Source organism: Pollicipes pollicipes, unplaced genomic scaffold (genome assembly GCF_011947565.3).
Source record: "Pollicipes pollicipes isolate AB1234 unplaced genomic scaffold, Ppol_2.1 Scaffold_2555;HRSCAF=2994_pilon_pilon_pilon, whole genome shotgun sequence".
NCBI classification, from domain to species: Eukaryota; Metazoa; Arthropoda; class Thecostraca; order Pollicipedomorpha; family Pollicipedidae; genus Pollicipes; species Pollicipes pollicipes.
Window position 1 is genome coordinate 24,236,630 of NW_023596136.1, and position 26,933 is coordinate 24,263,562.

General features: G+C 50.6%; 1 protein-coding gene across 5 annotated transcripts in view; it reads right to left on the reverse strand.

Annotated features, from left to right (window-relative positions):
- Nucleotides 1–22,278, reverse strand: part of LOC119104096 (AMP deaminase 2) — a 34,276-nt gene extending 11,998 nt beyond the window's left edge. The window contains exons 1-9 of one of the 5 annotated variants that reach the window (XM_037227777.1): nt 21,982–22,278; nt 18,671–18,803; nt 17,947–18,158; nt 13,778–13,902; nt 11,335–11,361; nt 8,190–8,325; nt 5,821–5,856; nt 2,843–3,014; nt 1,008–1,209 (exon numbers count right to left, since the gene is read on the reverse strand). In XM_037227777.1, the coding sequence (XP_037083672.1) occupies nt 1,008–1,209; nt 2,843–3,014; nt 5,821–5,856; nt 8,190–8,325; nt 11,335–11,361; nt 13,778–13,902; nt 17,947–18,158; nt 18,671–18,803; nt 21,982–22,071 (1,133 nt within the window). In that variant the 5' untranslated portion in view covers nt 22,072–22,278. Of the gene's footprint in view, nt 1–1,007; nt 1,210–2,842; nt 3,015–5,820; nt 5,857–8,189; nt 8,326–11,334; nt 11,362–13,777; nt 13,903–15,068; nt 15,149–17,946; nt 18,159–18,670; nt 18,804–21,981 lie in introns of those variants that run through there. The other 4 variants (XM_037227784.1, XM_037227789.1, XM_037227798.1 and 1 more) reach the window with 4 other exon arrangements.
- Between the last annotated feature and the right edge of the window lie 4,655 nt (nt 22,279–26,933).

The window sequence follows — 26,933 nt, forward strand, 5'->3', positions numbered from 1 at the left end:
ACGATGCCATGCCAGGCGTGTCTGTTTTGGCAAATGAAGTAACGACTATAACACAGCATGCTAATATTGGCAGACACCGCACAGCACATCACGAGATCAAGACCCAGCACTGCACTGTTTCTGCTCCGTCTCCAGCACGGGCCGAGAAGCTGCACGCGCCTGCGCTGGAGCGCCAGGTTCGCTGACCGCAGACATTTATAGACACCTGCCCAAGCTGGGAACTCCAGCTCGATGTGGCTGTCAGTGCCACCTGCCACAGCCGAGCTGGAGCAGCAGCAGTTACGGAGGTATCAGGGTAATTTGGGCGACGGGCACTGACGTCTCCCCGCTGCTCGTTCGATGACCTGACCGCAAGACGTCATGCGACGGCAAAAGGCGACGCATATGTGAGAGGTCGCGGCCTGCTGCGGACTGACATGGCCCAGACCCTGGCCCAGACTCAGACGTGCGCAGATAAATGCAACGTAAACCCGTTTCCCTTCATAAATTCGACGCGTAATGGGGTCTTGCAGATGTCTGGAAGAACTGTGGACGCGAACCCATGACTCTCCTGGATAACAGTACCCATTCCAAAAGATGCGCTGTTTGGAATAAGCTGGAGGTGTCCCGAAATTTCGGGAAGATCTGGAGGCCCAGGCATCTTCGCATTTCTGATAATTTTACATTTTATACGTTTATATGTCTGACTAAGCGACTTTTAGCATCTGGGGATAAATGATAACCCCATAAGTCAACTAAGTCACTCTTAGCATCTACCATGGCGGCAATTTCTCATTAAGTTGCGGCATGCGGCCCTACCTCAACGTTGAAAGTGGGCCCCATTTGGAACGAAACACACTTTTTTGGTGTACTTCCGTAATTTTTGAGCCATTTTCCTTCTTCAGTTCGCTCCTCCATAGATAGGTTTTAAAGAATTCGCATTCGTCATCTATCTCACCTCGCGCCTGGAACACGGCAGTGACATGTGTCCAACGGCGGGGCAGCAACAGAACCCTGAGTTTACTCACAGAGGCCCATCCGCGATGATAGTGCAGAGGAAGGTGAAGTCCGTGAAGAAATTATCGAGGTCGGGGTACGGGTAGTCCTTGACGTTGCCCTTCTCGTCGCTGACCTGGAACACGCCGTGCTTCAGCTGGCACGTGTAGGGCACCGCCGGCACCCAGTCCACGTCCCACGGCTTGTCCGTGGTTGGCGCGTGGATAGAATGCTCTGTGGAATGGGTGGACGCGGCGTCAAAGGTTCGATGACGTATGTGGTGTACATGCGCACATTATGACACCAGCGCGGCAAGAAACCAGTGCTCGGAGAGATCCCTGTGCTTGCAAATCAGGTAGTGCGAGTTAGCGCGAGTCTTGCAAGATTCTGGAATTAAGGAATCCCGCGAGACGTCACGCACGGCTTACGACACTTGGAGTGCAATTGTCGTCCTACGTGACAAGCGAAATTGGATCCCTCCGATCAGTGGCCTTAGGTAAAGACACAATCGGGTTATTGGTTGACTTAAGAGATGTAAACGTGCACACTTTTAATAACTGCCATTCACCGATTTCTGCTTCTTCTCAACACCAAAATTCCAGATAATGGGCAAAATTACTGTGCTGGGCGTAATTTGAGCCCGCGGATAACACGGCGTGACGTAAGAGGTGCGCTAGTTGAAAACCGATTTGAAACGCTGTGTAAATGTGGCAAGAATGGACGCCAGTGTCAGCCCAGAGACAAGGCATATGGATACGAGATCATAGGCAAGGTCGCGTTTGTGGACGGATAGGGGGCGGGGAGGTGGCCTGCGTAGAAGACAGCGCCATGCATGCAGGGTTGGAGGCAAGTTGACTCACGCGAGCAGACGGCCAGGAGCAGGAGTTATCCCTTTCCATCCTGTGTATGGACACAGGATGGAGGCAACATATCGCTTGTGCACGCGGAATAAGACACGGGACATTCGTCGACGCGGCAAAAAATGCAAATGCCTTCTGCAGAAGTGAGATCAGAGGCAATACCGCTTGTGGGTGCAGAACTGGACGCCAGATGGGGCATATGGACGCGGCATCAGGTGTAGAATGTGGTCTGTGGTACAGGTTTCGCATACTGGTTTTCACGGCTGCTCGAATGGAAGTGGGTTTCAATTTTTGGCAGTTAACTAGTCACGACACGGGTAAAGACAAACAATTGTACTTCTTTTGGTCAAATATAGTTACATTTGTCCCAATTCTGAAATTGTCAAAGCGAAAATAGTCAATCTAGGCCCAAAAATGTCCTTTTCTCCCACATAACTCGCACCTAAAATAATAAAAAGTTAAGTGAGTTGGTAACGGGTAAGTACGAGTGACTGAAAATGAGCGGCGGTTGGTACGGCCATGACCCCACGGGTGATCGTAGGATAACGGAAAAAGCTGGGTCAAGTGCGGGGAATCTCTCCTGTGAAGAATTATTCTGTAAATAATCTATGGATGTACATGGGAGACAAAATGTAGCTTCAAGAGGATCAGAGGTTAGAAATTTGGTTATGCACCCAGGGTCAGACCACATAGATGAACGGGTGCACGCGGGATCATATTGTAAAATGGCTGTATTTCACATTTACACGAATGCTGAGAACATATCTTCGTGGCGTGTAACCTGAAAAGATGGCTGGAGTTTCGCCTTTAAACTGGGCCCGAGAGATGCCAACGTAGGCGAAGCCGGTCCTAAGACAAGTTGAGTGTCATGAGCTTCGGGTTTTAGACAAAGGTGACCACACACGATATTAAGGAAGCTGCAACACATTGCATACGTCCAGAGACATAGCCTGCTTCTCGCTGAGGACAGCTGTGCGCATGCTCCGCCGCCGCGCGCCTCCCCTGACCTCGTATGTGTGTGCGCACGCCGTGGAAGCGCGTGGCCGAGGCGGGCATGGTGCGCAGGAAGCGGCCGGCCGTCGGCGGGAACCACTGCTGCGAGAGCGACATGTACCGCTCACGGATGGCCAGCGCGCGCTCCAGAAGCCTGGAGGCGTTCTGCAGGTCTTCTGTGGGTACCTGCAGGCCGGCGGGCCCGGAGCCGTCCAGGTCATGGGTCACGTGGGGCTTTCCAGACGGACGCCTCCTCTGACCGAGCGGACCGACAGTCGGGTCTGGGCAACGTTGCGAAACAGTCGGACGTTGTCGATGTCCACATGACAGTACTGACATGGGGTGTGTGATGGATAACACACATCCAAGTATTCTGAGATATCGTGCTTGGGTACAACATGCTCTGAACCTTGTATTTTTTATGTCAAGGAACTCACCTATCTGGGAAAAGAGAAGTTAACTCAAAATAATGCATTCAGTTACGAAAAGACAGGACTTGGGTGTTGAAGTCAAATTATTATTCGTGATTCGCGCTCCAACCCCAGCGCGTACTTACCGCGCCTGAATCCCCTAGATTAATTAACACGCGCACCGCGAAAGGGGGGGGGGGAGGAATGTACCGCACCACCTTGATGTGATAAACTGAATCAAGATTGGACGCAAACTAGATGGTAGGCTTTACGTTTTTTTATTTATATATCGATACGTTTATTTCATAATTTTTCAGTAAATTATGTATACCTAATTACCTTTCAGGTCGATCGAAACTTAGCATTATTGGTGATCAAGCGTCCAGACAAAGAGATGCGTGTAGGCGGAGAAGTATCATAAAGTCTTAGAACTCAACATATGAGTATAAAAGCTATCGAAGCAATGTAAAACAACATCTTCTGTGACGGTGTATCGGACAAATGCCCATTTTTCATCTGCAAATATCTCTCTGGTAAAATGTCGGGGATATTTTTTCATTTTATCTGCTCTTCTGTCTATATTCAGTAGAGGTCCATGGCACGTATGTCACGGTGCGTGACATGCGTTCCACAGATACGTGACAGATACGTGTCACGGGTACGTGACTGAGTCGTGACTGCTCGGTCGGGTCCAAAACAATGAACCCGACTGGCTGAGGCAGCGTGCATGGCGAGGCACCAGTGGCGGCTGGCGGCTACCACAGGGAGAGCATTCGAGCCCTCTCCCAAGCAGATCGTAAATCAAGATGTAGCATCATTCGACTGATGCGTTTTGAGTGGGTGCAAAGTGAACAGATCTGAACGAACTGGGTGGAACGTGAGCTGAGCAGAACAAATGTTCTCTGATCATCAAAAGTATATGCACTAGGGTGGACATAAAAATGCGCAGTGGTTGATGGAAAATAAGATGAAGTTGGAACTTATAACACAAAAGCTTTTTATAAGAGGGCGAACTCTCCGCGATGAACAATCGACCTTCCGTTATGTGCTGCACGAGATTGTGTCATATAAACACGTGCTATAGTGGCTGATTGAATGTGACGCGCTCGGATTGGAAGAGGAGGCAATTGGACCCCCTGGCACCTAAAAAACTAAGTAGTCCCGAAACACCGAAATCACAGACAGATTTTGTTTCATGAAAACTTTCTTTTGAAGATTTTCAGATTCTTGTGTAGTGACCCTCGGCTCAAATAAGGTCCAGACAATGTCAAACTCCCAATCGGTGTCAGGAGTGCCCTTAGATCTGTTCACTCAGTCAGCTTCAATCTAGGTGCCTCTGATAGGCAAAATATCACTAATGCTCTTATGAGATCAAAAAACCTATATGACCTCTGGAAGACCAAATGAAATTATCGGAAGCTATGCGTCATTATTTTGATATTTTAATTACCATAGACGCCGAGCACTGCACTTGGTGGCAAGCTTATAAAACCTTAAGGTTGATCAGGGTCGTTTTAGATCATTTATCCCTCCCTCCCTCCTGGTCTTCGTAAAGTCAAATTAAGACATCTTTTGGCCTCGTTGTGATCCAAGAATTCGAAAAGTTGTCAAAAGCTACCTTGTAAGGCAAGCTTACCAGTAATTAAGCGGCTTTGCTTTCTCTGACCTTGATCTGACCTACATAAATCTCCAGGTCATTGGAATGAGTCCTTATCCGAATTTCTGTGGAAGGATTGTCTAAAAAAGCATTTCGAAATCGCATGCCTTTTCTTAACGCTCCATTGTCACATCACGATTCCCAAGGAATTGCCTTCGATGAAAGCAAGACCTGAATTTTATCTGCCGTAGGTCAGTGACCTGGCGAGGAACAATTAACTTTGTATACCGACTGTTCTGATACTGAAGTGCCTCTAGCTGAACAAAATTCGGATGCGGCTACCCTGGGGCGCGATTTTTTTGTTGTTGAAAAACCATCGGGGAGGGACAACCTGTCCCGCCACCCGAATGCGTCTTAAGTTGCCAATTTACGAGCTAATGAGATAAAATTCACGAACAAAACAACGGGCTCACCAGCTGTCATGAACAGACAGCTAATAAGTATTTGGACGTGTCCTGCTGTGTAATCGGACTTGGCCTGTGTGAGCGGTGTCCAGCATAAAATATGTGTGGCATGTAGTTGCTTGCAGTACCGATAAGATAACGACTTGGCAAGTCAGCATTTATTTAGTTGTAGAGAACGCATAATTCTTCTGGAAAAGAACAACTATCAGCCCTTTTACACCATATATCTTCAACCTCTGTGGTGTCAGGTCCTCACGTCATGTTTGGACAAACTACGAGCTTTTAAAACTGCGTACCCCACCAGTGTTCGTTGAGATCTGTTTAAAGGTCCGGAGGTTGGCAGTTTCTAAAGATAATTGTGATGACATGCGCACGTGCCAATGCCTTCCCGTCCGAGGCCTGCTGTGACGTCTAACAAAGGCAAACCCAAACTGCATTGTGCGATACGTGCCGGGTTTCAAACACTGGTGACATGACAGGCATGCGTTGTGAAGGCGTGTCCCGTACTGCTATCAACTTACACCGTACAACGTAAGTCCGCCATGGCATCCAGGCAGCTATGTCAGAGCGATACAAGGTCAGACAACTTCCGCAGCTCACTCTTCTATAGAGCGCTTGATAGGTCACGTGACAGTGCAGAAATAGCGAGATAAAACACCATATGCATGTACAAACTGTAAACATGCAGAGAAACGGCGAACGTATGGCGGCAAAGCGGAGAAGCGTCAAAAAGTCAGCGAAGGCGGCAGCATCAAACGCCTTAGTTTTATGCTTTGCATGACACATGGGTTATTGTCAGCACCCAGTGCCGGTATGCTATTCATTTTCGCTCTGTGTAAAACACCTACATTATTTTCTGTTCGGGGAAAAGCTAGACCTTGCTATGAAATAATGGAAGTTGCAGCATGACGCGTGTATGCGTACTCTAACAATTTATACCCAAACACCAAATTGCGTTCACGTCTTTGCTCACAGCCAGAATATTAGGAGCCCTGAAATCTACCTGTGACTCTGATATTCATCTAGGCGGCTGGCGTAATGAGCATTACCCATTATGCACCGTATTTTTGGCATGGTGCGTTTTCGAAGAAGGGCCTAAAATTCCTTTCTCCAAGTTAGTATCTTCAAGTCTTCAACTGATCTACACACTAAATTACGATAATATCCCAAGGAATGTGACGAGTTAACACTTACATGCGCTCGCATGGCATAGCGCATTCTGTAGCATTATAGACATATTTGCACAGCATTTCGTTATGGCTGACAATGGCTGGTACTTCAAATGGAAAGGGTTGGCAATATTGTGAGCGAATAACTATTCTGACTATTGTTTTTGTATGGCGTGTTCGTCTGAACACAGCAATTCGCCTATTTAATAATCCGGCCTTCATCAGATATCATGGAGGCGTGAGGACCCGTTGATGGGTGAGTGTAAAGTGTTCGGCTTTAAGCCACACATGCGCACAGTCCAGATTTCCTCCATAAATTGCTGGGATACTAGCTAGGGTTCTCCGGTTACTAATGCAGCGTTTTAACACCTCGCTAATAAAAACAGGCTCTGTCACACCAGTCGCAGGTCGCTGAACCCAAAATCAGAAGCCCCCATCTCCCTCCCCTGCTCGAATGACAGCAGTTCTACTGGGAAAACTTGAGTCAGACGCCCGACCAAAATTCCAACATCAGCGAGGGCTTCTTGGGACTCCATAACACCTGCAGGAAGGCCGGGGCATTAATTGGTCGAAACGTTGCGTTTGCCTTCTATGGCACCGGACAAGGACTAGAGCTCGAGCATTTATTATACCATTACTGCTAGAATTTCGTCTAAATCATTCCATACTTCGGCAGCACTTCGACTGGCTTTGTTATATTGGCCAATTCTCGTTGTCAACTACTTCTAGAGCTTTCAGTCTGTTTTATCAGCAGGCACTTTGCTAATGCGAAGAAGTGTTCTGCATCTAACCTTAGAGTTTGAAATATATTATGTAATCATTTTAGATACGACTGTTTGTGTAGTATTTGTGAACCATCTGGCAGAAGTCCTCTTTGTTGAAACAGTCATGATGTGTTCTTCATTGCATGTAGGTGTAAGTGGTGGGCTATGATGTACTTGTATGAAAGAAATTGCGAAGCCATCGCTGAGTCGATAAATCATCGCGTTGTGGAGCAAGCAAAATGGCCGTTCACTCAATAGCAGGCCTTAGACTGGCATACCAAGTGGATGCTTGCAAACGATCAGTTTTAATGTATTTCAATGGACATTGCACGAAGAGCCCACAACTTGCATGATCATGTCTAAATTACATATGCTCCTGAGCTATAATGAGCGGGTTTTAAAACATGATCCTCATTCACTCATACCTGCGAAAGCTCACTTCAAGTACGTCATGCAGTGACAAAAAATCGCGGGCATGCGCCCCCACTCAAAGATGGCGCCAGGCAAAACACTGGCGCCTTTTTCAGAACTTCACACACATTGATGTTCAAAATTAGTAGCTGGCTTCGAAGGGGTTCAAATTGTTCAAAAATTTCAATTTGCCCTCTAGTATCAAGGAACAAATTAATTGATGCGATTAAGATAAAAGCAGGAAGCTTTCTTGAAAACCATGTCTAAAAATGTGTACCATTTCCGAGCTGAATGTTCTATTGCTTCCAGTAAGCCTGGCCGCGTCGTCGTATCACATCTTGTACAGGTGTCTGCCACCTGTGTTTCCATAACCACGGCCGGTGAATGAGGATAGTGTAACGTGACAGCCTGAACACCGTTATGCTCGCAATTTCACGTGTGACGAATCCGGGAACAGGGCAGATCTGTCACGTTCCGTGTTATAGCTCTGTGGCAGCTCACGACACAGCTGTCGAGTCTCTCGGACCCCGCAGACTGGAAGCTCACCTCGCTAGCAATGTCGCCGGAGATGACAACCCGCTGGAAGTGTGGCTGGTACTCGTCGTGTTCGCTCAGCGAAGCCGGCGCGTCGTCTGGGGAGGAGGACATCCTGGCCTCCCGGTCCGCCTGCGCCTGCATCAGCCTGAGGCAGGCGCGGCGACACGTCACCCATCACGACACGGGCTGGCAGCTCAGCCTGAGACGGCCGCACGGCCACGCAGCAGCGGAGCGTGCGACGCCACCAGACCGACACAGGCTAGGCCTGTGTGCCGCATGCGCCAGTGTGACTGTCCCAATGACAGTGTCACTGACAGACGCACGCGCGTCGGGCGGCTGTGCGAGATCGTGCAGATGGCAAAAAAAAAAACATCACGTTGGTCTGTGTTGAGTGCCACTAGATCGCACCGACGAAATACCGGGCGGAATACTGCGATGTGCGCGGTTCTGAAGACATGGCACAGGAGAGCGCCGCGACCCGTTCTCTGGCCGCGAACGGCGTGCATCCATCGGCGCACGTCCACCGCACGCCAAGCGCAGAGCGATTCCCAGGGTCAGAAGGGTCATGATGGCGTCGGTGGGCTCAGCAGACCGGCGTTCCGCCCTCTGGCAGCGTGCCTGCGGGATCTCGTTATCAGGGTCCTTCTCCGGACCCTGCTGCCAGCCTGACAGAGCGATGGCGAGGATGAGAGTTGGCTTATGGGGGAATGGATGCAGGCAAGGTCCGGAGCGTCGGTGCGCTGCCCAGTCTCCAACCGAGGGATCGGTTCGCGGAGGGTGATATTGGTGCTGGCTCTGGTCGCAAACACACCGAGTGCAACCAGCTCGGCTGCTGTAGGCCCGACTTGGTGCTGAATGGTGTAGGGGTTATCTGCGGTCTTAACCTAATGGCGACACCGACGACTGCGACAGAACGTGCACATCTACGTGTTTGAAAGGCATCCTTTGACCTCCTCAGCTACAATCGCAGTTACCACGGTCGCATCATGCGTCTTCCTTCCCTTGCCTTCAGTCTGGAAATTGCTCATCAAGCCAGAAAGATTCTTCACAAACATCACAGTTCTCCGGGGATAATAAATTGTCTTCCTTTCTTACTCCAAGAAGTTTCAGAAAAAGTGGATGACATAAATAATCGTCCATGTATGAGGTGTTCAAATATCAGATAATGGTAGCAATTGCTGAGGTTTGGACAAATTGTTCGAGCAGCCTGCACGCTTTACAATATTAGCCCGCCGACAGGGAGGGTTGATGTGACTCAATGCCTCATAAATGAAGGGAAATCTCAGGAAGTATGTGTGGGTGGGGGGGGGAGGGGGGGGGGGGCGGTGTGAAAACAAATTTTGCGGCCGAGGTTTGATGCTGGGCATTCTAAAAAAAGTGTGGCTACCATGGCGCCCACGAAACTCTTGGCATACCGTGGCACCCACAGAACTCTTGGCATGCCATGACGGAAGACCCAGTTGACCCACGGGTGACGCAGCCGCGCTTAAACAATTGACAGACCCCTCCCTGCAAAGTATGCTATGTCCGTGGCCATTTATTTTCGATGCGTAACAATAAGTGTTATATCATTAGAGGTCTCCAATAACTTAGCATGAAATCAGCATTCAGTCTTGACTTACTTTCCTCTTGACTTGGCTCATGACTTGACTTCAGACATGACTTAGAATTTGCGATTTTCTTTCACCGAATGGCCTGCAGTTTATGAAGCGGCAAACTGAAAGCTGAATTGCGTGGGCGACATTTAGTCCATCACATTTAAACGCAGGCTTGTCTGTACCTCTTGGTTGGACGGATTTCTGGGATCATAGCTCACGTCACGCAGCGCTCGTTGCGAGAACCAGAACAGCGCTTGTTGACCTGAACCAGACACCCGATGTTGATATTCCAGGTCAACGCCAGAGATTGAGATTGGCGAAAGTTTAACGCGACACAGCGCTCAGCACGGCCCGGTTTGGCCTCCGGCGTCATCTGACCTTTAGCGCGGCTGCTGTCATCGGTCACAGGTCATCCAAGTCCAGAATAAACAGCGAGCGCCTAAAGCGACCCGAACCAGCCCCATGACGAGCGGGTGGATCAGAAGGCAGGCGCTCTAACCAACTCAGGCATCGGGACATACATGCAGGAAATATCCGGTTGACTTTGGTTAAGATGAAATCTGAAGGCCAGTGAATGACGAAGAAGAAGAGATTCGGAAATTTTCAGCCCCAAGCCATCTTCGAGTAGGGTGGGAAAAGGAGCTGGGAGTGATGGGTTATATGTGAGGAGAGGTGGTACCACACGAAAAATGTGATGAGGAACGGAGCTGGGAGTGATGGGGTATATGTGAGGAGAGGTGGTACCACACGGAAAGTGGTGTGGGGAACAGAGCTGAGAGTGATGGGGTCTATGTGAGGAGAGGTGGTACCACACGGAAAGTCGAGACAAAGACGTAGGAGTTTGGCGTGTCGTCCCAAGGTTGTTACCCCATGAGCAGGTAGGACGCATCATTGGGCCTGCAAGGTGCTTATTGGTGGTGCAAGGTGCAACAAGCAGCTTATTCTAACCAAATTTCAAGCACAAAATTTGGTTGAGCCTGTAAACAGCACTATGCCACTCTCAGTATAGTGACGACCATTAAATTTTGAAGTTTGATTACCCCTCCCGGTGTCAAGCAAACTACTAAGTGGCTGATGGCCGTGGTACTCATGGAGGGTTCTAAAACTGCTGGCGGACGGTGGCAGTTCTGTTATTCTTGAAAGCTCACTTCGTCTTCGCATCCTAACCCATAGCGGTTGTGTTTTTATTTGGATCGGGCAATGACGTTTGAAATAAAACGCATTTTGCACTTGACAGTCGCCTAGTATTCTGTATTAGCAAGATTAGTGACCTTGCACCATTGACACTTTTGTTCTAAGCGACGGGCAAGAGCACAGGACAGTACGCTAAATGTTGCTGGCTGCCTCTTTCGCTTGCAGGTGCCTCAGCTCATGACCACGTTCATGTGCGGTTTACCTGAGGACGGCGGTTGGCTGCCAACGCCTTTGCATATATTTTAGTTGCGCTCACCATGCATTTACAAGCATCCGCAGCGCGGAACTTATTCACAACCTTATGGCATGCTCGCTACCATTAACAGCCACGGCCACTCAGCTAAAGCATACGGCAAACTTACGTGTCCAATGGACGCTGAGCACGGTCCCTGCAAAAGCGTTAATTGCATTGCAATCAGAACAGTCAGGGAGAACGGGGCAGCCACTACATGTCTGGCCTCACGTCATGGCACGGCGCAAGCGAACCGGTGCACATATTCAACGCATCGATTGTCGTGCATTGCATTAATAAGCGGCGAATGACTGGTGGGGCTCAGCATGATATTGACCTCCGCTTTTCTTTGACCACCTCAGGGAGTTCATTGTACCAATTCTATGTCCTTGTTCTTTTATTCTCTTGATACGTTTTCCACTTTGAGATGACTTCCACGGACTGCGTGTAACGGAGACGATGTGTAAGTCACACGAGACGGTGCGAAACGAACGCAATCAGCACAGGACGCGGGCTTGTGACCCGTGACCTACGATTCTTCTGGCTGCTGTTACTTCTTGATGCATTTCAAAAGCAACTTTTCACTGGGATCATCAAGGTCATTGAGTTTGACACCAAAGTATGCCACCAGCGGCCAGCGGTCTTTCAGTGTTTCACTCAAACCGTCAATTTCAAAAGTGCAAGTAAAGATGCTGAATATACGCCAGGTCGTGCTATCTGGCAAGTATTGCTGAAAATCGCCGGACATTTAGACTGGTGTCTTTTACGTAATTCTGTGCTTTGGGATCAAGGCACGCAGGCTTCCGTCACCTCGCTTAGCAGCTGAACACAGCATTTGCAAGACGCTAGCATGTCTAGGTCATTCTAAAATTTGAAAAAAGCGTTCGCGCTCGGTGGCTGTTGTGAAAACTTTTGCTATGCAGATGAACGCTGACCATAAACGCAAAAATGTGCCGATGCTCAAATGCGTATAGGATGAGACATATGCTAACAAATGTTCTGCTATGAAAATCGCAATCTTCGTTAAGTTATCAGCCACTTCGAATGGAAAACGTTGCAGTCATGACATGTGTTTCGCTGGCTAGTCTTTGCAATTCAAAAGCGAGAAGAGAGTGGGGAGGGGCAATATAAGCTGTCGCTTACAGGGTCACGCATGCAGGCTGACACCGATAGTTCATTATCGTTTCCGAGCCTGCGCGGCTGTCGGTGCCATGCAAACAGCTGGCGGCCGAGTCGCCGCAGCTGCGGCAGCTGCTGGCCGGTCGCCAGGTCGGCGGCAGCCGCTGCCCAGGGGTGGTTCACCGGGCGCCGCCTCCGACCGGGGCAGGGTCGGAGCGGCCGCGGCCGGGGCGCCCCAGGCCGGACACCCCTGACACCGCCGGACGTCGTTGAGCCCATTACGAGCTGAGAGTGCCCCGGGAAACCAGATCAATGGGATGGAGGAAACACGCTATTATTGACTCGTCCGGCGCCGGCCTTGGCCGACCATGGGCGGTGCGGTGTCTGGTGCCGATCGGCCGCCTCTCGGCGCCAACGCCGGCACAGCGGCCGGCAATGCCGGAGCCGGAGGGCACCGCGCGGCGCCGGACGGCCGCTGGGTACACCAGCGTCCGGTGCATGGCCGAGTCACACCAGGCCCGAGACCACGTTTGAAAATGTCATACTGGTCAGGTTAAAGGCGACCTTTTTCGGTTTTCGCGCATCGAAAACGCAACATCAGCACGGTAAACGGTGCTGTGACGTCAAGGATGAGTCAAGAGAGCATGTAAACTGCTCTCCCCTCTCTCTCTCTCCTCTCTCTCTCTCCCTTCTCTCTCCCTCTCTCTCTCTCTCTCTCTCTCTCTCTCTCTCTCTCTCTCTCTCTCTCTCTCTCCTCTCTCTCTCTCTCTCTCTCTCTCTCTCTCTCTCTCTCTCTCTCTCTCTCTCTCTCTCTCTTTCTCTCTCTCTCCCTCTACATTTTAGGCTGTAGCATAGCGCTAGAGCACTCAGCTGCCGTTTTCCTAGCAAATCTCGTTCCCACGGGTTACATAATTTAAAGTTCCATCTTGTTGGTACGAGCTCCGATGGTAAGAGACCTGCTTCTGCGAATGCATAATGACTTTAATTGGAGCTGTGCGTCTCACCGACTGCCATGGCCATTTCGAGACGGATGCGTACGTTACTATCATGTGGGATGCGGTGGTAGTGTGGCAGGGTCGGACTCAGTATACCTGGGTGCTGGTTGGAACCAGCACGCCAGCCCTTGCCACGCTAACTATGCCGAGTACGCATGGTGCGCATAACTATAGCTATGCACACTATCTGTCGCTAACAATACGCGCGACTCGACGGAACCCCTGCAACCAAAGCAAGTCTCCCTCCCCAACAGACTTCGCAGAGCACGCCTGTGTGGTTAGCATCCTGACCCAGAAACAGCCGGCGCCCTGCCGAACACAGCGCCGACCGGCCTGTGCGTTGCCGGGACGCCGTGTGCCGCACGCTGCCAGCCTGACCTAGGACCGCTGGGGAGGGTGTCTCCCCCCCCCCCTCCCGCCTCTGCGATCGATGGTCAGTCAGCTAGCGTCGCCGCTCACCTCTGACTGAGATGTTTTTGCATGGCCATCTTGCTCTCGATCTGCTCGATGGGGTACTGGGGCACCTCATAGGCCGCCGAAATTTCGGTGGAGACCGGGGAGCCGGACATCAGCGCTTTCACCACCTGCAGATAAGGATGGGGCGCTGCGAAACGTGCGGCCAATCAGTGGAACGTACAAATCGCATTGGATGGGTTAACTTCAAAGTGTCCCGCGCACACCCAAGCAGTAATATTCCATTGGGAAGTTCATCACCGAAAGGCGCTACTTTACGAGGGCCGGCCATCAATAAGACTAGGTCGTTGCGCGACCCAAGCGGGTAGTAGCTTGGACTTTGTGTGGCACCCATGGTAGTTCGTGGTTCAGCCACAACGGTCAGGTCATTTTCAACGGTCAGGTCACAGCCGTGTCCTGCAGTACTTTAGTACATAATCCGCTTCTCACGCGTGCAACGAAGAGCGGCACGAAGTGCATGCTTCCGGTTCGGATACGGATGGATGCAAGGGGTAGAAACTAGCTGTATGTTGACACGAAATACAGATATGCGTTTTCCGGGTAAGGTGAAGTCAGATTCACCACTGACGACTTACAAAATCATGTGCTTTGGAGGCACATCCCACAGTGCCTTTTTCAGAGGCGCGAAAAAGCAGAAAATGTATTGAACGGTGGCTGACCGATCTGACTTGACAAGCCTGCACTTGCTCGTGAACTCACAATGACATCGATGAAGCGCCAGCGAAGGGCTGTACGATTACTTCGCATGTTCATTTCTCTCCATCTCATTACACTCAGAACGGTTTATGAAAACATGGAGTACCAAGCTGACCAAACTCAACAAAATATAAAACGGTTAGTTGAAGTTGTTGAAGTGTCAGTTGAAAGTTGCGCTACCATTACTATGGGTCACGCGGCGAAGGAGCGGATTCAATGAGTGTGAGCAACCGAGGGTACACCATTTTTGAAATTTATTTGACAGGCATACATGAACATATATGCATGTAAAGTGAATGTGAATATGGAACTTAACTATAAACCAACAAGCAGCGTGATTTAAGCGTTTACAAAATATCACAAAAGCTTCTCCAGCACGCAGTTACAAACGCATAGAGGCCAGCGTTCTCACACAACATATTGTAAACAGTGTATTCAGTGACGTACACACGGCCCCCATCCATCCCTTCAGTCCAGTCCAATTCAGGAGCCAACCAGCCATTCATTGGCGCGCGCGCGCGTCATGCACTAAGCGGTTTGTTTCAGCACCCGTTGCCAAACGTCCGCCCCGAGTACTCACGAGCGCTGGGGCAGCGTTTCGCCTCGTTGTCAGCCGTCGCCGATCGGCTGCGAGCCGCCGACGACGCCGACCGTCGCGGCCCGCGCTCAGATGCCAACTGGGGGGCTCCCACCGGCAGAGGGGCCCTCACTGGAGACACCCCACCGGCAGGGGGACCCTCACTGGAGATGCTCCACCGGCAGAGGGACCCTCACTGGAGACACCCCACCGGCAGGGGGACCCTCACTGGAGACACCCCACCGGCAGGGGGACCCTCACTGGAGATACTCCACCGGCAGAGGGACCCTCACTAGAGACACCCCACCGGCAGAGGGACCCTCACTGGAGACATTCCATCGGCGGAGGGACCTTCTGTAGAGACATCCCACCCCGGCACAGGAGCCTCCGCTGAAGACACTCAGGGGCACAGGAGTCTCCGTTAGATGCACTGACCGGCACAGGGGTCTTCGCTAGATACACCCACCGGCACAGAAGTCTCCGCTGGGGGCACCCACCGGCACAGGAGCCTCCGCTGGGGGCACCCCCAGGCACAGGAGCCTCCGCTAGATACGCCCTCAGGCACAGGAGCCTCTGCTAGATACACTCTCAGGCACAGGAGCCTCCACTAGATACACCCTCAGGCACAGGAACCCCTGCTAGATGCACCACCGGCACAGGAGCCTCCGCTAGAGACGCCCATCGGTACAGGGGTCTACGGTGGAGGCACGACCCAGGGATGTCGCTTTTTAAATCGGTCGGGAGGCTCAGCCGAAAAGGTGGACCTTACCTAACCCTAAAGCCTGATTTTTCCCGGATTTCTATCACTTGGATTTACGTTTGCAATGTAAAAAATACAAAATTATAGATTCAACATTGTTTTCCTGAGGAGAAATTAGTTTCCATTTCAAGCAAATGTTTGGCGCCTTTGTCTGAAAAGCTCAAAGCGGGGTGTAATTTACAGAAAACATCTCGGTAAACCTTAGCAAGGGATCACCGATGACCATCACTGTTGCTGGCTGTGTCATATAACCACTACATCCACGATTATGCGACAAATACGCTCACCACTGTTCGAGAACACAGGCGTTGGCTTTTATCTTGGCGAGCCTGTACTTTTAAAAGCTCCCATGTACTGAAGTTGATTGTTTTTTGTGCCAATCCAGGTATTTTCATTTGGACAAAATATCACACCTTTGCAAACTGGCGTAACATTTGAAAATATTGAGATGACAAAAACACTAGGCAGCCACAGAATCATACTTCGTACAAAATTAGCATTTTACTAATAGTGATGTGCTTAGGTAGCTGCTACCTAGCATGCCAATAATTAAGCGGAATGTTTCACATTTGAAAATATTATAGCAAGCGTTGGATACGATGGAATAAACTCACCCATAACTGTTAATGTATTTTCTTACACTATTTGTCCATTATCGTCCATTATCGGTTATCGATCTAAGGGTCTCACTTGCAGCTAAATTCAGGCAAGTCAGGTGGTTAGCTCAGTGCTGAGCACGTTTGCGGAACCTGAAGCAGGCGAACCTAGATGGGCCGCTGTGGCTCTTTTTTGGCCTGATGGCTTCATGTCTTTATGTCTTCTGAGTGGCAAAGACCGCTCTAGGCAACACGATTCCTTTCTTTCGTAGATATACTCTTTGATACATCATTGTTTGATTGTGTCATTGCACCCTGCACAACGTTGACGGTTTGAGACAAATTGTCAACAAATCGAGAGCCAATTGATGGTCATTATATCTGCAAATCGTGCTCCTGAGCATCCGATATGAACCGCTTGACAGCTATTTTTTATTGGCCTTGATCGCTGCATGGCCTATTAAATGACAAGATTTGAATGGCGTTATCATGGCGTCATGGATGCCTGGATGACCTTGACATAGTCTGCATGAAATAGTCAGCACATTTTCGAGGGTGTGTAGCCCAGATACTGGAGGGGTCTAGGTCTTGACCCGCGCCCGGCCGTGGGAGAGTCAACTTCTCGCTACGATTTTTGGAGCATAGATAAAAAAACCATCGCTTGCAGCGGCTCCAAATTTTTCGTGCCTCTTTGTCTATCAATTTGAAAGCCTTTGTGTTAATTTGAAGTTTTGATCTACCGAGATCAGTGACCTAGGTTAGGTCAAAGATTCCGACCTCTTGAAAGAGTTGGACGATGTGGCGAGAACATGCGCATCACTTTATTCCTCTATTGCCCCACGTAAGGATGAATACGAGTAGTAATTAACTCAGGATTCAAACTTAAATATCAACTCCTTTCAAATGCATCTTTTTGAGGAGGGCTTCTAAAAAAAGAAACTAAAAAGAAACATAACGCTTATTATCGATCGTAAGGTGTTCTTGAGTACTATATTTATGAAAAGTTGTGAGCCAGGGCAAAGCAAACATTGGGTTTCCTTGGGAACGACAGTGTCATTTTATACCTTACAGTTCTGGGCAAGGCAGTTTCTTGCCTCGTATGTATGCCAGATATAGACTCTTCAGACGAGGGCTTGCTCTCCGAGCTGCTTTTGGCCCAGGTCACTGGCATACACGCGCCTCCCCCACCATGCCATAGAGATCCCACCGATGTCTACCGTTCCACGGGGCTCGTGCTGATCTCTTCTAATGCTGCACAGGGATCCCACCGACCTCTACTGCTCCCCAAAGCTCCCGCTGATCTCTACCGTTCCGCATAGCTCTTACCGACCTCACCACTCCACAGACCTCGCATTGACTTCCACTGCTCTCTGAAGCTCTCACCGCTCCACAAACCTCTCACTGACTTCCACTGCTCTCTGAAGCTCTCACCACTTTACAGACCTCTCACTGACTTCCACTGCTCTGAAGCTCTCACCACTCCACAGACCTCTCACTGACTTCCACTGCTCTCTGAAGCTCTCACCGACTGGTCCACGTGGGAGTGTGAAGCCAGGTTGAACGGCTCCCCGAAGGGCGAGGCGGGCGTGGCGGTCGCGCTGGAGACGCGCGTGCCGGCATGGGCTGCCGCCGGCTCGAGGGCGGGCGAGGCCTGCCCACGGGCGGGCGAGGTCGGCGCGCGGGCGGGCGAACCCTGCGGCCGCGGAGAGCTCGGCCCCTGCTGCGCTGACGCATCGCCTGCCAACAGGGATCGACCGGCTCGATTGTTCATTCTTCCTCATGAGGAACGGCCTGTGTGATTGTAGGAGCGTTATCGAGCTGATGGAGGACGAAAGAGGGAGACGATACGTTCGTTGACTGACGCCTGGCACGCGATGTCAAAGGGGATTTAAGATAATGCTGGGCGGGTTCGCGTCGCCGTAGCTTCGTCGCGATTTGGTTCGGCTGAATTGTAGAGGAGGGCACCGCCAAGTGTCCTTTTCATCTCGTTCTACGAGTGGTTTAATGTATGGCACGAAAAATAAAGCGCAAGTGATTTAGCTCCATGCCTTGACTGGAAGTAGCATCAACCGCATGTATTTATTAACGCTGCACGACACCAGCGGAAACAAACGCAACTGAGCAAATGTATCTCTGACCTGAATGCACCTGAAATGAATGTATAGCCCCACGCTGTTGAGGAAGCAAACATAGCCGCCAGCGGCTGACTGGAGCGAGGTCGGCCGCCGCCCGGCGCCGGGAAGCCATACCTTGCACGGGTACCGCCGGCGGGATGATGACGCGCACTCCCCGCCGTGACGTCACCGGCACGCTCTCGGCCGTCTCGTCGTCATCGATGAACGATGCGTCGAGCACGGCGTTGAAACGTCGCATGGCGGGGTACTGACGACACGGCAACGGAACACACCGTGAGCACACCCCGACACCCGCCGAGAGGCTAGTGTCCCTGCGGAGCAACACGTGGGACGATATTGACCAGCTTAGATCCTGTCCTTTACGTGCGCCACGGGATGGTAAAGGCAGGTGGTAAACACAGTGCCCGGCATCGGGGCATGAGCAAGTGACAAGTGGTGCACAAGGAGAAAAATGAGCGGTTTCGTGGACGCTGGCCACCCGGGCACTCAAGTCTGCTGTCGTTGCTGTGAAGAGACTGTATTGTACCTGTAAGGTGCATCACAGTGATGACAGTGGCAGGTGGATCGCAGGCTGATGTAACACCATTCCGCTCCGCTGAGATTCAAATGAACGCCACCCCTTCACCGCCTCGCACGCCTCGTCAGCAGGGTACCGAGCCTCGACAGCAGGGTACCGAGCCTCGAAAGGCAGGTGCCGAGCCTCGACAGCGGGGTACCGAGCCTCGACAGCAAGGTACCGAGCCTCAACAGCGGGGTACCGAACCTGGACAGCCGGGTACCGAGCCTCGACAGCGGGGTACCGAGCCTCGACAGCGGGGTACCGAGCCTCGACAGCAGGGTACCGAGCCTCAACAGCGGGGTACCGAACCTCGACAGCAGGGCACCGAGCCTCGACAGCGGGGTACCGAGCCTCAACAGCGGGGTACCGAACCTCGACAGCAGGGCACCGAGCCTCGACAGCGGGGTACCGAGCCTCGACAGCGGGGTACCGAGCCTCGACAGCAGGGTACCGAGCCTCAACAGCGGGGTACCCAACCTCGACAGCAGGGCACCGAGCCTCGACAGCCGGGTACCGAGCCTCGACAGCGGGGTACCGAGCCCCAGCAGCGGGGTACCGAACCTCGACAGCAGGGCACCGAGCCTCGACAGCGGGGTACCCAGTCTCGACAGCAGGGTACCGAGCCTCGACAACCTCGAATTGGTACGAAAATGCGCATCAAGCTCCCAAACTCCTCCCTACACTGCGACGCTCGTGCAAGCGTACCTGGTCGTGCCTTTGCGTCAACGGCGCGTAGAGTCGTTGATGGGGAGGCAAGCACGCTGGCACAATCCCACAGCAACGGCGATGCGGCGAACACAGCACCGTTGCACCTTTGACCGCACCAAGCTCGCGGCAGTCGCGGACGGGCGCTGCTCCGTCTCAGCGGAGACATGCCAAAGCAAGACCTGGCGCTTCGAAGCGTCGCGCCTGCCAAGGAATGACGCCTCCGCCACGCCGTGCCAAGAGCGCCGCCAAATCCCTCCGCTGGGGTATCGTGTCACCGGGGTGTCACTTTGTATACTGTCAGGGGGATTGAGACTCTGTCTTGCTGATCCTGCTGTCGTCACGCTCGAATGGTGCCGATTGCAATTACTGTGGTAGGACCATGGCTTTTGATTTGTTACCCTTGTAAACACTCCTGGGACGATCAAAGGAAGTCAAGAGGCAGGCACATGACCGTGAATGGCAGAAGCGTGAGTCGGCCAGCTGGACGGAGCTGGACGGGCAGGACGTTATGGGGCTGCAAAGCCTGTTTGCGCAGGTGTTCATCGTCCCCTAAAAAGTAATGGTATCTGGACCAGGCGCATCTTACTGCCTCAATGCTGTATAAGTGTGACGAACGCGATGGCAGGTGGACCGACAACTGTCGCCTAGTGAGACGGATGCATCACTAAGGCTTAGTTTTTGGAATATTTAGCTCCCTATACTTATGTCAAACAGAAAAATCAGCTGGCTTGTGAACTCCAGTAGTACACTGAAAACTAAGCATGCCAACAGCCATGCCAAAAAAAAAACAGCATCGCTACGATGGTTAGAGTGTCCCGGGTAACACCAAGGCTATCGAATCAAACGTCATGCACGGTTTTACAAAACTATAAATAATTTCAGTGGGATCCATGGATGTAACCACACCCTAAATGTTTCCGGGGCTTACACCTGTTGACATTGCAGCAGCACCCACATTCAGAGGTAACCAACCAGCCTCGCTAAGTACAGCTCGTTACCCGGACATTCACCAGTTACCCATGTAACTCAGACCATTGGATAGGTTATCTCGTGTCGGATTTCTGGTGAGTGATTCTGGATTGGGTAGTAAATGTTTTCCGAATGTGGACTGTAAATACTAGCAACCTGACCTTCGGGAAGTATGGAAAACTATGAGATTTTGTTTCAGACACTGCGATTTTGGACACAGGCCATAGCTGTTATACGAAACAACAACAGCAATCCTCATATTAGAAGATGTAGCACGTCACTTCACGAGGAGTGTTCAGTCTGGTAGGGAAGCCGTGTCGCGTTATTGTTTTGTGTATGGATCCAACTCTGTAAGAGAGATCTCTTCAGCACTGGTATTACACCAGTATACCGTCAAATCGTCTTTCTCCTTGCATGCAACACCTAGGTTTGAACCGAATCGACGTGTTCATCGGCCCAAGTACGCTGCGCTGGCTACTCGTGCACGGATGCCAACGCTCTTACCACATGACCACGTGAGGTGCCCAGGAAATGAAGCTTTGGTACAAATAAAGCTTCCGAAACGAGCGGAGTTCTATTTTAAGGTATTTAATAAAAACAAGTTCCATTTTAATGTATATAACGAGTTGCGTGCTAGTTATCTTCAAGTTTTGTGTATTTTATCGCCATTAAAACTGCACTACACGGGTTTCAAATAAATTTGGCTCCAGGTGACAATCTAGGCTGTTACAATTTTAGTCTGCGACGGAAAAGACACTTTTCACCCCTGTGTGGCTGTTTTGTGTACGAATAGGGACCCTTAAGTATTTCCGCTGCATGCATGCTGGACACCCATGCAGTAATGCAGATAAAACAGTAGCCCTGCATTCCCGTAGGGCAGCAATTAGGTGATAACTCTTCTGGTTGTAACCTCGTCTATGTGTATATGTCTCCAATCCAAATTGCACACACCAATGCATCAAGAATGGGCGTAAAGTCGGCACTGGTAATGCTACAGACCAAACTGCGTAAGGGTATGTTCTTCGCTTGGAGCCCACTGGTAAGCAAAAGGCTCAACAGTGGCCGAGGAGCGAGAGGCCATCGATCATTTTGAGCGCCTTTTACATTAAATTTGTAGGTTTTCATCCCAAAATTTTCTGGCGAAACACGGTCCCCTCCCGTGGTTCCAGCCCCATGTGATGTTACTTACCAGTAAGATGGAAGCAATAAGTTCGACGGTAAGAAATACTGACGCCCAGTAGATCCACTCGGAAATGTTTTCTCCTGAAATCCATGGCATCCCCTCTTGAAGTAATTTGACAACGCTGGTTGGCCAGGAAACACAGGTTCGTCTTCACCGGACAAATATGCTGTGCGATGCTGGGCACTTTTTTGTGATATTGGACTTATAAATGTCAACCGCAGTTCGACGCATTTTTATGAACACACCTGCATGTACTGCTATTTATGATTTGCGTGCTCACTACTCATGTTCAGGTAAACCCACTCACATTTTCCCGGGAATGCGCTTGAAGTATAAAACACCTGTAGTGAAAATTCGGAGTCTGCCACGTGCCATTGTTTACTTGATATTCAAAGGGGGTGTGTCTAGTCAAGTTGCGATCTTTGGCTGTGCGCGTAGGATGAAAGGGAATTTCAATTTACAAATTCTGGTGCCATTGGTTTCTACAAATTCGTCTCCTCTGAAGAGATATTGCCACAGCCCCCAAGTTTTCTCTGGTTTGTGTGAAAGAACGAAGCTATCGGGAAGCCCCCAAGCAATATTCACTACTAAACACATCGACATTATTGAGAAGGTATCGATAGATCTAGCCAATGGCTTTTTGAGGATGTTGGTTATCAGCCGTGACAGCAGCTTGCGGTCGCGGCGATGGCGGTGACCATTATGCTAATTTATTTTTTGTTTACTTTCAGCTGAGGACTGCAAGTGTACGGGTTTAGACGTATGGTAAAGCTGGTCAGTTGATACGCACCAATTCATGTCGGCCCGTTATGTACTGAGGTGAGGAACAAGCATTGTGTCGCATCAATTGACTGTACCAGGCTCTAGGGAAATGTGATTGCTCTATGTTAGATAACTACCAAAATAATGGTCATGTCTAGCGCGCAGTTATTCGCCACATATAAGGCAGCGCATTCGTCCTTTCCCGCCCGCTGATTGGTTTGTCTTTTAGGATTGTATTTGTTCACGCGCAGCCATCGATGGGATCTATAAAACTAAATCAATCAAAAGTGTTGTAAGACCCAAATGCATGTTTGGCAGCCAAAATTAGCCATAGGTAATTGGTCCAGAAAGCATACGAGCTCGACGCTCACCAACATAAGAACAAAATTCAGCAGTACCTAGGAGAGCCTGCTGAATGTCAGAACTGCCGGTTCACGCGTGCTAGTCCACTCCTGCAGTTCCTATAATCTTAACGTCTTTTAAACTTAAGTTTCTATAACATAACTTTATCTTGGTGTACAAGCGTTCTGTCAAGAAAACAAACTTATCGCCATCCGATGCAGAGGCTCGGCTTGAAAGGCGCGACGACGGATTTAGCGGGCACCCGCGGTACTGCTTTAGTTGCTCGTTATGATTATTCTGAATAGTACTTTTACCGATGTCTGGGAACTCCTGTCTGGCTTAAACAGCGCCGATAAGGACGAGGTAACGTTGCTGAGAGCGGGAGTTATTTGAAGCTGGCGAGATGCGAGATATGGCAATACAGGCATTGCGATAGCGATATGGCAAAATACAAGATGCGACTAAGTAAACAGGCTGTTATAAATTATACACGGCAAAAGCCGGAAGAATTTCAAGACATATTTCTGCATCGACCCCGCACCGTTACGAGGGCTTGGCCAAAAGACGCCCGTAAATGGAGTGGCGAGCTGCAGCCGGCAGCCCAAACCCATCGACGAGCATCTGGTGGTGAAATTAATGCAGCCCGATTGTGGATGAAGAAGACAATGGTGTAAGAGAACGCAGCGCGTACTCGCCCAGACTCGTCTAAAAACCGACCGGCGCATGCGAGCGTCGGGTCCCTGCCGCCGCCTCAGCGGCCGACCCTTGACCCCCGGCGAATCGGGAGACCCTCGGTCACGTGACGCCCCCCGGCACCCAGTCAGATGCAGAGCTCGGAAGACAGCGAGGGCGAGGGCGCACACCCCACACAATCACAACACAAATGGCTAACGGGTTATGTCCCTCTTTGGCTGGCAACAGCCGTGAATGGCGTCGGAACAAAATTGAAAAGCCTCTATCCTAAGGGGGGGGGGGGGCTATATGGTAATCCAGAATAACGTCGCAGCGTTTTTGATCGTTGCGATTGCCATATTTTGTTATTGTTAGAATGGGCGTTCTGGTTTAAGCGTTCTGCTTTTGCGGCAATCCACTCATATTTTCCACTGCTGCATGTCCATAGTCAAAAATAAACCTCAATTAACCAGCCAATCACTCAGTCTTTGCTCCTGAGCTCCGATTCATGATCAAGCAAGAGATTCTGACGTAGCTTTGGATGGGAGAGGCGTGTCACGTCCACCGACTGGCCACTTTTTCCGAGATGGGCAACGTTAGGACACTAGCTTGCTCGTTTTGGTGTTTGAAGGCACTAGACTCCCTCAGACCCTCATAGCCGGCTATCTCCGATAAGAAGTCAGCGTATTTGCACCAAGCCCATTTCGTTGCCTCAACTGCCAATATTTTGGACATGACAGCAGACCCTGCTGGCAGAACGCCAGGTGCTTTTAAGTGCAGTGGAACCCCACACGAGGGGTCGGCATGCACAGCGCCGATCAAGCGTCTGAGCTGGGACAGTTCTGAGCATGCCACGTCATCAACTCAATGCCACGTCTGGAAGGAGGAAAGGGATGTTTGCGCTGCGAGGGCCAAGACAGGTGTGCCCACACACAGGCTTCTACTGTCAACGCCTCATTGCTAACCTTCACTACCAAAAAACAAAACAAAACAAAAACATACGTCCGGTGGCCGAAAAGACCACCGTCGACTGTTCCACACGAACAGCTCCCCTCCCAGCACTGCCACCTCCAAAACGTCTGACTCCGCTCAACCCTGTCTCACAAGTAGCTCAGGAATCCATCTCAGCTGCTTCCTCTCAGGAGCCGCCCATGACCCTCGCACCGTCACGGGGACACGGCCATGTGCCCGGCCGCAGGGCGACCGGCCTCAGAGCCCTCAGGCGGTGGATCATCCGCGGCGTGGCCCGAGTGGGCGCACGCCGGGCAGCCGACCTGGGGCGGCCCTGCAGGGTGTCCTCCCTGTACTGGCATAGATAGCCGTTCCCGTCCACCTGTCCGGGTGTTTATGGGACGGGCACGGTCCATGCCACGTGGCCGAATCCCGCCTGGTGGCACTGGACATATTCTTGATCACTAATCACAGCACCTCACTGACTAGTCACAGCACCTCACGGTGCTGGGGCTAGTCACACTTAAATCAATGATTCATATCTTTCTTTCTACGGTGGAACTGCCGAGGATTAGTTAGAAGCTGGGCTGAAGCAAAACCGTTTTTTTTATTTCAAACACCACTTATCATTGCCGTTCAAGAAACTCGGTTCCTTTTCACTGACCCTTAAAATTGTAACCTCATCAACGATTCTTTATCTCGTCTGGATGGAACTGGAGGGTGAGCGCCGCCATGATGTGGCTGCCCTGCATGGTTCCAACGATTTTATTTACACACAGCTGACTTTAAACCCACATCTGCAACCTGTTGTCACTTCATCGCGTTTACACGGTCGTACCATCGGCACATGCTCCAAATACTTACCTACGGAACTTGACGATTATCAACTCTCACGCCGCCTTGTCCATCTTGTTAAACAATTTGTAAACCCGTATCTCATCCTCGGCATTTCAACGGCATAGTATGCTTTGGAGCAATGGCGCCCATCAGCAGATCGCCGCGGACGAGCTATCGAAGACTTCCTAGATGCACAAGATTTGATTCTCCTTAACACGGACAATAACAACTATCATCACATGGCAACTGGCCGGGAGAAGCCGATAGACCTGTCGGTGTGTTCCCTGCCATCGCTACTTTCTTTGACTGATCGGTTGATGATCTACGTGATGGTGATCATTTTCTCATGTAGATCTACGGCACATTTACCACCGCTGATAACGATGTTGCTCGTTTCCTACCCCGTTAGATTGCACAGAAGGCTGACTCGGCCAAGTCTGACGGAAGTCATTCTGACATCAAAACACCACACCACGCCAACACAGGGCAACGAACAGACCACCAACATCCTTCGTACAGCAGTTTCCGCGGCGATTCCATTCACTCGGTCACCACCACGACGCACCCCGTACCGTAGTGGACAGACAAAATTAAGAAGGTCATTGCACAAAGGAAGTGAGCTTTCAGAAGTTATCGACGAAATCATTGCATTCCTCATACTCGCTTGTAACACTGAGCGCGAAAGAACCAGGAGGCTTAGAAGGGCTGCAAAACGTCGTCCCTGGTAAATTTTCTATTACAGTTCACATTGGCCACTCAATTACAAAAATTTGGTGAATGGCTCATGCGCTATCCGCCAAGCGGCCTTCACTGTCAACCCCAGTTCTCAGTCAACAGCACTTTACTTACCGCACCGCCACAGATCATGGATACGCTTTCCCAAAGTACAGCCGTCTGTGGCTCGCCAAACAAATACAAGCCAGAGTCCAGGGCACATGCACGGTTCAGTTTTTATTTGCCTCCGAGCTGTTTCCCTGCTGATAATACAAATATTCCCTGTGCCTGTCAGAGTTCCGCAATGCGATGAAATCCAACAGAAATACTTCAGTATGCCAGCAAAATTACACTATTCTTCTTTCGGCATTTACCTGAGAACATGCTTCAGCTCATTTTGAGCATTTCCAGTGATCTGTGATCTGATAAACAGTAGTGGTGTCGGGGTTTAGGTCTTAAAAAGGACATGATTGTAAACAGCACAAAAAGGTCTTCAAGACGAATGTTTCAGTTCAAACCCCATATGCATGTTGAATACCCCCTTTAAGCCTGACATTACCCCTTGGCCATAAGTACACCGTAAACGCCGTTTGGAGAAGACGGCATTGGTTCTCTCAGAACTTGGACACACTACACTAACGCATAATTTCATAGACTTACGTCACCCTCGTCCCCAACGC